The 14904-nt window shown below is 41.5% G+C and overlaps 1 protein-coding gene across 1 annotated transcript; it reads left to right on the top strand.

The window, feature by feature from the left end:
- Nucleotides 1-1667: 1667 nt before the first annotated feature.
- On the top strand, nucleotides 1668-6954 carry LOC134644742 (interferon-inducible GTPase 5-like). Its single transcript, XM_063497783.2, has 2 exons — nucleotides 1668-2107; nucleotides 5459-6954. Exons 1-2 carry the CDS (start codon nucleotides 1762-1764, stop codon nucleotides 6100-6102), a joined length of 990 nt encoding a protein of 329 aa, XP_063353853.2. The 5' UTR covers nucleotides 1668-1761; the 3' UTR covers nucleotides 6103-6954.
- The last annotated feature ends 7950 nt before the right edge of the window (nucleotides 6955-14904 follow it).

Below are 14904 nucleotides of genomic sequence, written 5' to 3'. Positions count from 1 at the left end.
AAATCTGCATTGTCATTGCAAAAAAGTGGACAGAGCACGATATAGAAAGTGCACTATACAAACAATCTGGAAACATATATATGGACACGAGTATTCAAAAATATTGGTGTATGTATACACCAAAGGAAAAACTCCCTTTTAACAGGAAGAAACCTCCGACAGAACCAGGCTCAGGGAGGGGCAGGGCCATCTGCTGTGATTGGTTGGGGTGAGAGAAGGAAAACAGGATAAAGACATGCTGTGGAAGAGAGACAGAGATTAATAACAGGTATGATTCAGTGCAGAGAGGTCTATTAACACTTAGTGAGTGAGAAAGGTGACTGGAAAGGAAAAACTCAATGCATCATGGGAATCCCCGGCAGCCTACGTCTATTGCAGCATAACTAAGGGAGGATTCAGGGTCACCTGGTCCAGCCCTAACTATATGCTTTAGCAAAAAGGAAAGTTTGAAGCCTAATCTTAAAAGTAGAGATAGTGTCTGTCTCCTGAATCCAAACTGGAAGCTGGTTCCACAGAAGAGGGGCCTGAAAACTGAAGGCTCTGCCTCCCATTCTACTTTTAAATACTCTAGGAACAACAAGTAAGCCTGCAGTGTGAGAGCGAAGTGCTCTAATAGGGTGATATGGTACTACAAGGTCATTAAGATAAGATGGGGCCTGATTATTTAAGACCTTGTATGTGAGGAGCAGGATTTTGAATTCAGTTCTGGATTTAACAGGAAGCCAATGAAGGGAAGCCAATACAGGAGAAATCTGCTCTCTCTTTCTATTTTAACAATCTGAAATTAAATTATATAAAATGATATTTAAAAATGTGCTGTGCAGTTAAATGACAGGTATATCAACATTGTGGTTTGGAAGTATAATTGAAGGTTTGTGAAAGGTTCTGGCAACTAAAGATCTTTTGCAATGCTCAATGCGCCCTCCCTGCTTTATAGCAGGGAGGGCGCATTGAGCATTTCACATTTTCTTATAATGAACGAAACAGTGCATACTTCCAGCATTTCATTGTGAGCTATAAAACCTCAAATGTCATCTGTCACATGATGTGGATTTAGCGTAAGCCTCAGCACAATGTTTAGAGCCAGTCTGCTTTAATTGAGTAAAACAGGCTTCAGAGTCAAACCCGTGACTAGAACTTACCTTTTGTCATATTTTTGCGTGTTCTGAAGTAGAGGTTATTGAAAGTGGTTCTGTTGTGGTTGAAAGAAAGTTGAGAGACAAATTTTAAAAAAAAGTACATCTTATAAATACATCTCAAATTTCAGTTTCAGCGTTCACATTTTCTACCAAAAAATCTTTATGCAAGCTGGAGTTGATCGAGCACAAGTCTTGGGTAATTTGATTTGGAATAACCTTGTTGTGATTTGGTGCTATACAAATGAAACTAAACTTAATTTTTCAGATATTGATATCAAATCACATCTGACAGTACATACCTTATCAAAAAAGATCTTCTATTTATATATATAGTCTGCAGTCAGTATTAATATTGCAGTGATTCTAACAGCTTTCTTTTCTCTTTTGTTTAAGGATCATTATGGAAGATCTAATTTCTTCGGTTAAAAAAGATCTAAAGAACAATGACAACACTGCAGCAGTAGCAAAGATTCAAAAATATATAGAAAAACAAGATAATGTTCCACTAAATATTGCCATCACAGGAGAATGTGGTGCTGGTAAATCCACCTTCATTAATGCCGTCAGAGGTTTGAGTGAGAAAGATGAGGGAGCCGCTCCTACCGGCTCTGTAGAAACCACCATGGAGGTTACAGAATACAAGCATTCACACTACCCCAATGTTACTTTCTCGGATCTTCCTGGAATCGGCATCACCAAGTTTCCAGCTGATAAGTACCTGGAGCATGTTGGATTTGAGAAGTTTGATTTCTTCATCATAGTCTCAGACACTCGCTTCAGAGAAAATGATGTGAAACTCGCTCAGAAGATTCAGAAGATGAAGAAAAAGTTCTACTTTGTTCGCTCAAAGATTGACAACGATATAAATGCAGAGAAAAGAAAGAGAGACTTCGATCCAGAGATGGCTCTCAACAGAAACTTCAGTACAGAGGGGACTCTTACAACAATCAGGAATCACTCCACCAAAAGTAAGTTTCATTTTTAATTATTCATATTGTGAAAATGTAAGTTGCTTTATTACATTTTTGTTAGGTCTGTGTAACCCGTCTGTAAGTTACACCTGTCATAGCGTTGTGTTCTGGCGTCTAAGCAAGAGGCAGGTGTTACAACCCCCTCTATTAGGCGACAGGAGGGGAGTAACATACACAAGCCCCCACACGCAAACTGAGTAAAATAACAGATTTTATTACAAACTTTAAACGGAAAACCGACAGGGCTGTTCAACAGACCACTGGGCAAACAATTATTACATAAAGAAAAAAAAACAGTCAAGAGTAAAAGCTAAGGGTTAACTAAGGCTAGCCAGCATCACAATACTCTAATGAAACTAAGTTCAGCTGTATACCAGGTTTAACAAACAAAGAGCAACACAGCGAACAGGTTTAACAAAGAAAGTTCAAATGCGCAGCAGACGAGGAGACCACTGCATATTCACTTCTGAGCAGCAGTCCTCATAATGTGAAGGATCTTCAGCCATTTATACTCCCAGGTGCAGACAATCAGCCAGTCAGTTGGTCCTGGAGTGTCATGGGATCTCCAGGCAGCCAATCGTCCGCGTGGTCTGACACACTTCATTCTGCATAAAAGAAGGCTGGCACGGATCTCCCAGTAACCAATCACTCACGAGTCCTAGCACACCTAGATTTGCATAAACACAAAAAGGTAGTCTCACTCTCTCCAAGGCCCAGGGCCGTAACAGCAGTAGACAGTACTGGGTCTTTGGGCTCTTTACTAATGTGGAATTGAACCCACGACCTTTGGGTTGCAGACCTGTGTCATCACCAACTGCGCCACTGGGAAAGGGCTCTTTACTGCACACCTGCAACACAGAAATACAGGTCTGATCTGTGTGTGTCATGCGCCTGCCAGGACACCTCTCCTGGCGGAGTAAAACAGTGCATCCTGTTAAAAAAATACTGCAGCAATTCCTTTTTTTTTTTTTTTTTTTTTTTTTTTAACCTGTCCCGTTTGGTTCTTTTGCCATCAGAATTATTGTCTAAAGGCGAAGAAAGATGCCCAACGGATTTACTTTACCAAATGGACCATCCCAGCCTTGCCGTAATGGTCCATTTGATTCAACTTTTTATTGTTTATTTTATTTTCACTTGCTGAATACGGGACAGACTTGACTGGAGGAGAGAATGTGGAGAAAGAAAGAGGGAAAGAAAAAAACCTGAGAAGAGGGACGGGGAAAAAGGGCAAAAAACAAAAACCAACAGAATAAGCAGACAAAAAATACATATATCGATCACCTGGATCACCTGTTGAGAAAGAAAAAAGAAAGCAAGCAGAAGAAAACGAGAGTAATAAACAAGATCACAATGATATATGAGAATATGACAGTAAATACTAAATATTAAACATTATTGTGCAGCACGTGAGATCGACAGCGCACAGTGTGCTTTGAGGTAGGAGCCAAAAAGGGTGTAATTTGTGTGTGTGATCACCCGTGTGTACACCTGTGAGCATGAACGCGCTTGTTTTTAAAAGGTTCCTTCATGTAATGATCTGCTAGAGGGTGTGGGGGGCCACTGCCCCGACCTCCAGGGCATGAAGCAGGTATGGAGGAGATCAAGACTCCAGACATCCAGAGGCCCCCAGAACACAAGAGACCAAGGAAGACCAACAGAGGGGCAGCCGCGCCACTATCCCAGAAAGAGCTGAGGAGAGTCCCAGATGAGGGGTCACTCAGCAGCCGCGGAGCAGAAGCCAGGGGGGGTTGCAGTGACGTGCCCGTGAGCTCCGCCGGCAGCCAGCTGTGCCTGAGTGGCCGAGCCCCGGGCCGTGAGGCCGAGGGCACCCCATCCCCAAAGTGGCCCGAGCGAGCCCCAGGCTCCAGGCCCCAATAAGCAGCCGCCAAGGAGTGAGCCGGTGGGTACCTGGGCGCCCACCCCCGGAGACAGAGAACCACCAACGCACCGATGTCTGAGGGCGTCCGCCACCGGCAGGGGAAGTGGTGGGGGGAGATGGGCCTCCAAACCTTGGAGGGCCTGAGATGTCCTCAGAGAGGTGGCGTCTGATACCCAACCTGACATATAGACACAGACAAACAGGCACACACAGATACAAACATCTATTCCCACCCTCATGCTCTCATATACTGCAGCAATTCCTTTCACCTACCGCTAACGACCAGGCTAACTCAGCATGCTAACATTAGAGCTGTGTTCTCGGCTAAAGCTCATTAAAAACTTAAATTCGCGAACTCCGCCCTCCACAAAACTTACACCGAACGAGTCTCTCAACAACAGACAAAAACGCGGCGGTTCAGCTATATTTGCATTGCAGCTTGTGGTCTTAACAAACTTTAATTAGCTGAGAGCAGCGTAGCAGGGTTAGGGTTGAAAGGAGGCCATGTTGAAAGGAGCTGTGACCGGGGCACACATGCACGTGCCTACATCACACGCAGTGCACACATACACAAACAAACGCAGACTCAGATTACAAAGGCAGGAGATTAAAATGCAAAATGAAATATTTAATTAAGAAAAAAAAGGGGTGTTTTGGTCAAATTCACAAGTATTTAACACTTATGCTACATCTGCACTCGCAGGCCTCGCTGGTTCAGAGACCTATCACAGTGAACAAAGCAAGACAATCAGAGATCGATCCATTCAACTTGCAAGGGAAGCCGGTTGGATCAGGATCTTGGAGCTGAAAGCTCCTCACCTGATATCAGCCAACTCCAAAAAGTCAGCGTCCCCTGGCAGCCTTTATTCAGTGAACACACAAGCACCCATTGGTGTGTTATAAAAGCTAAGGCACTGTGTGTGTGTACATGTATGTGCGAGCATATGAGTGTGTGTGTCTGTATTCATGACTTCCTGGTTACAACCATTTTAACAACATCTCTGGTCATAAAAGGGTCATCTCACCTCACCCCTGTATACACCTTAACCCCTTCAATGGTCCACCGTAAACAAGCCCATAAAGGGCGGGAAGTAAATATTCCTTAGCAAATAAGGAAACCAGAACATTTACATAGAATATGCCTGCAGTTAAACACTATAGCTATAGCCTCCCCCACCATCCTACATGCAGGGGAGGAATAGAAAATTGTCTGAACATGCAGTTCAGGACAAAGTTTTCAGTTTCCACAACAATGACAACTTTTATCAAAATCTCTAACAATTTTCACTGTTTGAAATCAGTAGACAACATTTTTTTTTTACATCTGGATGCAAAAGCACAGACTATATAGGTCTTCTTTCCTCTTTGTGTCATTACATACTGCTGCTGTGTCCCTAATTTGTGTCTACGTCAGTGTTTATTGCTTATAATAATAAATTCTAAATCACATTTTATCTTTCTTTAAAAAGGTCTTAAAGAACTGGGCGTCCAGTCTCTACAGGTCTTCCTGGTGTCCAGCTTTGATCTCCAACTGTACGACTTCCCTCTCTTAATTAAGACCTTAAATGATGACCTTCCTGAACTAAAGAGAGATGCTCTGCTGTTTGCCATGCCCAACATCAACCTGGAGATCATCAACAAGAAGAAAGAAGCTCTTCAGTCAAAAATAAAATACTACGCCACTGTATCTGCAGCTGTAGCAGGTGTTCCAGTTCCTGGGCTGTCGATAACCATTGATGTAAGCTTGATTATTAAAGTTGTCAGAGATTATGTGGCTGCATTTGGACTTGATGAGTCCTCTCTTATGATATCTGCCACTAACACAGGTGTGCCATACACTGATCTGTTTGCTGTCATTAAGTCAAAACTAGCTGCAGTACAAATAACCAAAGAGCTCATTCTGGAGTTGTTTTGCACATTTGCAGACATAGCTGCATTAATGGTGGCAGAGGAGGCATCCAGATGGATTTCTATATTTGGTATTGTACCAGCAATGTGCTTCTCATTTACAGCAACCTACAAAGTTCTGAATTATTTCCTTGATGCACTTGCTGAGGATGCTGTAAGGGTTTTTGAAATGTTTTTGAAAAAGGTTTCAGCAGTGCGAGACTGAGATTAACAAAAAGCACCACTGAACAACAAAGGAAATCATTCCTGCCTGTGTCCATCTCCCTGTACAACTCATCCACCTAACACACTGTAAACTGCTATTGCTACACCTTTTTTGCATATGCTCTGCTTTCTTATTCAGACATGTATTAGTAAGTGATTACATATATATTTGTCATGGTCCTGAGTCTGCCGACTCAGTCTTTTGCGTTTCTTTATGCTTTTGCTTATTCTGAGTATGTATTCTGTTATGATTTGCCATCTGTTAGGTTTTTGTTTTGTGCCTGCCCTGGCCCACTTCTGTGTTCTGTCTGTCTATGGTGTCACGCACACTGTCTGCTTGTGAAGCTGTCTGTCTAGTTCAGTGTCTTGTCTGGTTCTCTGTGTCTGAGTTTCCTGGTTTATTCTGAAGGTCCCCGTCTCATGTGAGTGTGTTCAGTTTATGTTTCCCCTGTCCCGTCAGCTCTGATTTCTCCCAGGTGTGTTGCCCTCCTGTCTCTCATCCCCTGATTACTGCTGTGTGTATTTAAGCCCTGTGTGTTCTCCTGCCTGTTGCCGGTTCGTCTGCGTTATATGGTGTTTTCTGGTCAGCGTTAGCTCCCTCCGTTAGTGATGGCCAAATGAAGCTTTCTGAAGCACTGAAGCTTGTATTGAAAAACGGTTCATTACTCGAAGCTTTTCAACACAGTCCTCTCTGGTGACATCTTGTGGCCAAAAATATGAAGTGCAGCTTGAATCCACAAAATAAAACCAATTGCTTCATTATGACTGCCCACTCTACAGAGTGGAACTCTGTCTGATATTGGGCCGCCGTTGTGTTGCTTTAAACGTGTATTTTTTGGGGTGAAACAAATGTTGTTTATTTCTTTAATAAATAATTTTGACCAGTAAACTTTCCTTGTTTAAACATGCACCATTGTGTGGTTTTTCTTTACTTGTGACTTCTTGATGTTGGTAAATACAATAATTGAAAAATACCACGTTACATATAATATACATATAATAATGTACAACACATTATGGAGTATGCTTCTGCTGTGAGGTCCCGCCTCCATGTACTTATGCAGTTAATCGCCAGAGGGGTTTATATATAAGAATTATATATTTTATATTATATATTATTATATATAATATTATATTAGGAAAATTTTCCTATACATATTTTTGACCTGGGAGTGGAATTGATTGTGAACTGGAAAGAGGAAATGCTTATGAACTTGCAAATTACAACATGATGCATTTAAGATAACCCTTTTTCATTTTAATTTAAGAAGAAAATTTGTTCCACTGTGCGATGGCCGAACCTGTTCCTTTTCGTGGAGGTAATTTCTCCTGCCTTAAGGAAAATCCCTTCACATGGAACAGAGGAGGCTGGAGTGCAGAGAAACTGGTAGAGATGCAGTTATACAGTCCACCTGGGCCCCACAAACTATCAGCTAAAGAGAATAAATAAATTAAATTGCTGCACATTTTGCAGACTAACAGGTTAAGATTATTTAACAAATTAAATATATCTTTTTATAACATTAAATGTAAAGAGTCAAAGCAGATTTTTGACATTTTAAGTTTTTCCCTTTTTCAGATAAAATAAACATGCACTAAACAAAAGCAAACAACAAGAACACAAAGCTGGAAAACCCACCAGAGTGACCAAAATCACCTCAAAATACTCCCACACAATAGAAACTCCTCTATTCCTTGCTGACTCCAAATCTCTCAATATAAATATCAGTGGTTTGCTATCTGTCACCATCAAGACACTCCACAAATCCTGCGAATGATTCACTTCCTTATAAACCATTGAATCAGATACCCAAGCAGTTAGGTTCTAAATGAAGCTTCGGACATCACTGATCATGTGACTCTGGCCAAACGAATCAAGCTTCGACACAGTGCTTCTGAAGCAGTGTGTTGATTTTTTTGACACACGCATCGGAGCGTCAGCTTCAAGCGAGCCATCACTACCCTCCGTCATCTGCAGTCATCTCCTCCGTCATCCTGAGTGGTTTCCCTGCTTCTGTCTGCATCTCTCTGTCCCTCTCCCCGTTCCGTTATCATTTCAGGTTTGCTCTTTAGTTTTTCCCAGTTTAGGTTACTCAGTTCTGTTTTTCGCCACCCTCGCCTTGTGTATTTGTTCCACCTCCATTAATAAAGCATCCTCACATCTGAAGTGCCTGTATTTTGGGTCCTTAAATAATTCCACACAGCTCATCCTACGAGCCGTGACAATATTGTGCTATTTCTTACTTCTTAGAAGAACTGGTTCCTATATGCGTGTCTCTCTTACCCCTCTGTGTCTTGGGGGGTAAGAGACACATGTGTCTTTATGTTTCCTGTTTTATTTTGACAGTCTCGTGTTAAATGTTCAATATGTTTAGTTTTACTTCCCCTATGGAGTCATGTTAATTTTTTATCAGCTGTGTTCCCCATGTGTTTCCACTCCCCTCTTCTCTTCTCTGTGTATTTAGTAGAGATGGCACGATACCACTTTTTTATGTCCGATACCGATATCATAAATTTGGATATCTGCCGATACCGATATGAATCCGATATAGTTTGTTTTTTAATCAATAAAACAGTTTTTTATAATATCTTGCTGCATTTTGTATAAGTTCATACTCAAGTTTAAATAAACAACAACACTAAAGCTATTCTGTTATACCTGTATGTAAAAAATACACTGCACCCAAAATATTTCATAGTTCAGCAACACTGATCAATCTAATAAACTTAAACCTACTCCATCCTCCCTATTCTGGTATTTTAAAGAGTACTTAGCAGAAATAGTAAGCAACCTAACTAATAGGGTTGCAAACTACCAGCAAAAAAAAAAGAAAAGGGAACCCCCCACCCTCCACCTCATGATGCTTAATCGACGTAATCAACTTTAATTTGATGCAGTGTGAGAAAAAAAATGCACAGAAATAAATTTTTTTTCAAGAATAATTAAATAGATTCAACATCTTTCTTCAACAGAACTGCAGACTGCACAGATGGTATCTTCCCAAAGGAAAAAGTACTATAGCTTACTAGGGTATATTAGACTTAACAGTTACTGTAACTGTGTTGTTTATTAAAATAAGGTAGCATTAACACTTTGAGTGCAGCTACAGTTAACACTGAATATAAATTCTAAAACTGAATATATTGCATACTGTTTTTGTTCATGGCAGCTTCTGGCATTTAGTGTAAATTTAAGCAACAATTTGATTTTTTTCTAACAAAAAAGTGTCAAACTTAAGTTAGACTTTGCTTGTAGCTAAAGCGCCCCATGTTGTGTAGCTTTCTGGATTTTATACTTATTGGGCCCATATTTATTTATTATACAGGCTATACAGTTTTTATGTTTTATGTAACTAAAGTGTTTAATTATGTGGGCTACAGAAAATAATTACGTTATAGACCATATTTATATGAAACGTGTATACTTACTGCATTTGACTCATTTTAACCATATGTAACACCTGCATGTTTTTAAAAAAATGGCTTTGATTTTGCCGCCCCACATGATTTCCAACCGCAACCTAACCCTAACACTTAAACTTAACCTTAACCTTAACTTAACCTTAACTTAACCTTAACTGGACCATAACATAGGCTTCAGGTTGTGGTTAAGGTTCGGCGTGGTTAGGGTTAGGGCTGCAATAGAAAGCCACGAAGCGAATAAAACGCGTGTCAATTGAGATTCAGGAGCGTCTCATCAGGACACGGAAGGCTACCTTTCGTGTTAATATGACACGCATCGGGCCATGACAAATGGTCGGTATGTTACGCCTTGGGAATGAGAACGCTCTGTTTCACCACTATTAGAGGCAGATCCAGAGTTGGCACTAGTGTAAAGGAACTGGACCGGCCACCAGCTTTGACTGGGCCATTTGGCACAGGTCACTTTACAAAGCTGCCCTGTAAAAATGGACAGACAGACAATGCAGTGAGGATACAACAGGAGTAGTTTGCTCTCTCTTCCATGTTCCAGTTAAACACCAGGCAGCAGCGTTTTGCACCTGCTAAAGGTGAGACAGGGAGGACTGCCGGCACTAACACACAAAGAGTTACAGTATACTAATCGAGTTGTGTTAAAGGCGTGGATTGCTCTTTTAAAGATTTTTTTATTTTTGTCAGCTGTCTCAGCTGAAAGAAACTGGATTCCACCTGCTGATCATCCCGTCAACCTAACCAAGGAAAAAAATGGCAGATTAGCTTGGGTAAAAGACCGAAAGTTGAGGCACACAACGATGGGTGCCGCTGGTAAAGTTTCTGGGCTGCCTCTCCTTATAACAGCCATCCCTCAAGATTTTCTCCATTTAAAGCAGTGCATTATCAGGGACTGTAACATCTAGTCCTTTTACTGAATCTTATCATCCCAGCAGGGTATCTGATGAGCAGCAGGGTGTAGGTGTTGATCCCCCAGAGCTCAGTCGCTGACAGGTCAGAGTCAGAAAACTCCTCAACAGATTCTCTCTTAGATAGTTTTCTCTCTCTCAGGGTAACACCAGGGCTGTGAGGTGGTGAAATGAGGTTGACTGCAAGTAAAACAGAGTCAGCTTATTAATGTAAAGTGCTAACTTCACTAACATGGTGACTAACATGACAAACAGGTAAGCTCATTAACTTCAGGTGAAACAAACAAAGGGCAGGAAGGTGGTCCTGCACAGCAAGACAATGGCATGGTTAGATGCTCACACACATTCACACAGATACAGAGAGAAAGACTGAAGGGCGGGAAGCACAGGAGGACCACGACACTCTTCATTATAAGAGACTTTATGGTATTAATCTATATGTTTAAATCATACATCCAAGCACCACATTTGAACTTTTCCAGGGTTCTTTTAGAAACAAAGACTGGACCATTGGGAAACCAAATGTTTGGTTTATTAAAAACATGTTTCAAATACACTCATGTAGATGAGTCTGAGGGTCAGAGGCCGTCTCACTGCAGAGAGTCTTCAGGCTGAATCCTCAGGTGGTTCCTGTGCTGACAAAGACAGAAAATGTTAGAAACACTCGTGTAGGGTTGGACAGGTAAATCATCAGGAGATGAGGTGTGGTTTTTATTAGCCAGCTGGATGGACAGTACTTCTGGATTGGCTGACTGGTGTGGGGTTTCCCCTCTTCAAGAAGAGACTGGGCTCGAACTTCAGGGGGATCGTGCTTCTCAGCCTTGTGTTTTGAACTTCAGATGGTGTGCTCATTTCTGCCCCTACTGTGATGTCACTCCACCCCCCTTTGCTTTGATTAACAGTCTGGTATTACAGGAGTTCCACAGGGTTCAGTGCTAGGACCAATTCTGTTTACATTATACATGCTTCCCTTAGGCAGCATCATCAGAAGACAGCATACATTTTCACTGCTATGCAGATGACACGCAGCTCTATCTGTCCATGAAGACAGATGTGGCAGAGGTGTGGCCCCTGGCTCAGCTGCAGAGTGGTGCAGTAAGCTCAAGGAGCAGTGCCAGGGTGGTTGGTGGGACAGGTGTGTGGTGTTTCATTAATGAGCTCTCTCTCTTCCTTTATGATTTAGTGAGGCTGGAGCGGAGTGTTGGAGTGCAGCTGGAAATCTGCACGCGTGGGTCCCGAACCAAAGTCGAGAAAGAAACCTTCAGTAGTGTGCCCTCATCCACTCTAATCCATCTGTTTTAGGGTGGAGCCTTTAGTTATCGACCCTGAGGCAAAGCCTTAGTCACTAAAGAAGTTAAAGAACCATGTGAAGCAAAGCAGATGAGAAACAACCACAACACACTTTCAGTCTCTTAATCACAAAGAGGAGGTCCACCAAATCATCAATCACTTGAAGCAGACACTGGAAAATCAACCTGCCACTCCACAGACCTGTACATGAAGCAAACTGGTAACAGCTGTTTTATATTAAAGTTTGTGAATTCATACAAACGTTCCCTTACGCTGACTCAGCACGGAGCATCATGTACCCTAATTTCATGAGAATACATTTGCAGTCTGTCACATGAGTGTAGTGGGAGCCATCCTGAATGCTACCAGTCACATTAATGTGGCCTCTTTACAATGTCCACTGGCATTTTTAAGTGTGCTACTAAAAAGCAGGACAAGCATCCATGAAACACATGAAAAATCACTTTGTGAAAAATGATTTTGTTTTTCAACCAACTTTACTGTTGCTCCCTCGTTCTTCCTCTACAAGCTCATTGTCCTCTCTCTCACCATCCTCCTCATTCAACTTGAATTGGAAATGGTGGAAAATGACAAAAATATAATCTTATAATAATTATAATAAGAGTAAGTGATGGATCAGCAACAGGACACCACACTGCTGTTATTTGAAATCATATTCAGTGAATGTGTTTAAACAGAAGCTTTATCATTTTTGGTGAATGTGATCGCACGTCCACTCTCACCTGTTCCTCTCTGCTGTCTTCATCCTGCTCTCTCCCTCTCTGTCCTCCTCTCTCTGTGCCGTCACCCAAAAGTTAAATGTTACAGTAAATAAAAGACAAACGGATCCATATCAGTTTATAGCAACATTCATACTGAATGCAGCCTACTGCTGACATAGACAGGTGACAGCATTTGACCTGCTGTCACCTGGATCTGGAGCTGTGCTGTAAACAAACACTGAAGCCCAGATAAACCAGAACAGGAACAAAACGTTTTAGCAAACTAAAATAATAAAGTACATCAGCTGGCAGCTCCTGATATCCCAGCAGACTCGTGGATCAGAAGGTTAAAGGTCGCTCATATTTTCTAATATTCGAGCTATATTAACAAACGTTTCTGACCCCTCTTGAGTCACAGTAATGTCTCCACATTATCAGAACAGTTTGAACTTTTTCTGTATTCCTGTAAAACTGTGTTTTAAATCCGAGTCACCGGTTTACGTCATGAAATTGCGGCAGCAATAAAAGTCAGGTTTTTTTTAAGTTTATTAATCACAAACCAGCCTCTGGTGCGAGGCAGTGACGTCACGACACCAACAACACATGAAACCAGTTTTCATTTTATCCTGTGTGTCGTCAGTGGAAAGCTTCCACACAATAATACTAAAATACTCGATTATTATTACTATTAATACCTAACAGTTATTTTCAGGGCGCTCTGATAAACTCGCCTATGGCCCTCTGTATCTTCTTCTTCGTGCTCAGTGCTCTGGCTCCGCCCCTTCTATCGAGGGCACGTCCAGGTGTGTTTGTACCTGTGAGGACTGGACGCTGTCAGATATCCCAGAATACATTTCAAAACGGAGGTAAAGCAGTGATGGACGAGAGAGCGCGAACCTGTAAGTCCAGGTTTGAAATGTTCATTTTTTCCGTGGAACAAAAACTTTTTAGCATGTTTTAGGTTTCACGTCACCACAGCCACGAGCCGCTACCGACAAACCAGGAAGTGGGTTTTTTTTCATCTAAAAAACAACAAAACAAGCATTTGTTTGCTTGTTGACAGCAGACTGCTCGTTTTGTTTTATTAAAAAGAGTTTTCGGTGTAACGATGGTCGTCCCCTGACTGCCTGTTCAGAATCACGGCAGCGGTAATAAAGCTGTTGGGAGATGCTCTTGTTGCCCTCATTGTTCTTCAGTGACGTCATGTGAGGATAGTCATCCTACAACTAAAGCAGACACTGGATATTAAATCCACTCAGTGTCTCTACCGCTGACCGAGTGAATCAATTATTTTCAGTTTACTAAACACACACCCAAGATTATTTCAGGAGTGTAAACTGGCTGTTTAGTTGTTCTTCAATTAAGCTTGAAGCTCTTTTATCATAAACACTGCAGCAGCTGTTTGCTGTTGTCTCATACTCACAAGAAAACAGATTATTAAAGATGAAATATTCACAGTGTTCATTTCCTCTTTAAAAAACCCCCCAAAAACAAATGAAATCTGTTTCAGCCTCACCAGGCAGTCGAAGAGCAGTTAATCTGGAATCAGCCAGAAGTTGATCTGTGATCTAGAAGAAAACAAAGAACAGAGTTTAATCTTCCTGTTAATCAGACCAGCTAATGTGATTTATTTATTCAGCAGTTTTAGAGGGAACAGACCTCGTGTGGCCATCAAATTCTGACCCTCTGAAGATGGAGGACAGTGAATAAAAACTGTCTGTAATTCATAAACAGTTAATGCAGAAATGCCTGAAATTAGCTGAAAGCTGAAAGTCTGATTTCAGAAAATATGGGACAACAGTGAAAATGAAAAAAGTCTGTTATCTGTCCCTCCCACATAAAGAAATTCATTGTGATCTCAGTTTCAGCATCACAAAATCGTTTTAACAGCAGTGTGTACACTTTTTCTATCCACTGTAAATCCTTTTTGGGTTGCATCAGGAAGGACAGCTGATGAAAAACCTGCTAAATCAAACGTGGCGAGCTCCCCGCTGTGGCGGCCTTTTCTGAATAAAGAAAGTGACCGAAAGTAGCTAAAATGAAAATGAAGAATTCGAAGTAAATTGTAAGATTATTCAACAGTGTCCTGATCTTTGATATATGCGATTTTTACACTTTTTTTCTCCAGGATGAGCATGGAGTCACGTCCAGGAGAAACTGCTGGAGTTAAAGCAGACCTGGAAAACACTGACTTTGGTGCAGCTGCTGCGAGAATTCAAAGAAGATTAAAGCAAAGGAATACGCCGCTAAATGTTGCCATCAAAGGAGAGTCGGGTTCTGGGAAATCTACTTTTATTAATGCTTTCAGAGGCATCGGTGATGAAGATGAGGGCGCTGCACCCACTGGTGTTGTGGAAACCACCTCACAGGTTTTTTTTTTTTTTTAACCTGTCCCGTTTGGTTCTATTGCCATCAGAATTATTGTCTAAAGGCGAAGAAAGATGCCCAACG

This window comes from Pelmatolapia mariae, linkage group LG16_19 (genome assembly GCF_036321145.2).
Source record: "Pelmatolapia mariae isolate MD_Pm_ZW linkage group LG16_19, Pm_UMD_F_2, whole genome shotgun sequence".
In the NCBI taxonomy this organism is placed as follows: Eukaryota; Metazoa; Chordata; class Actinopteri; order Cichliformes; family Cichlidae; genus Pelmatolapia; species Pelmatolapia mariae.
This window is presented reverse-complemented; position numbering and strand designations above follow the sequence as displayed.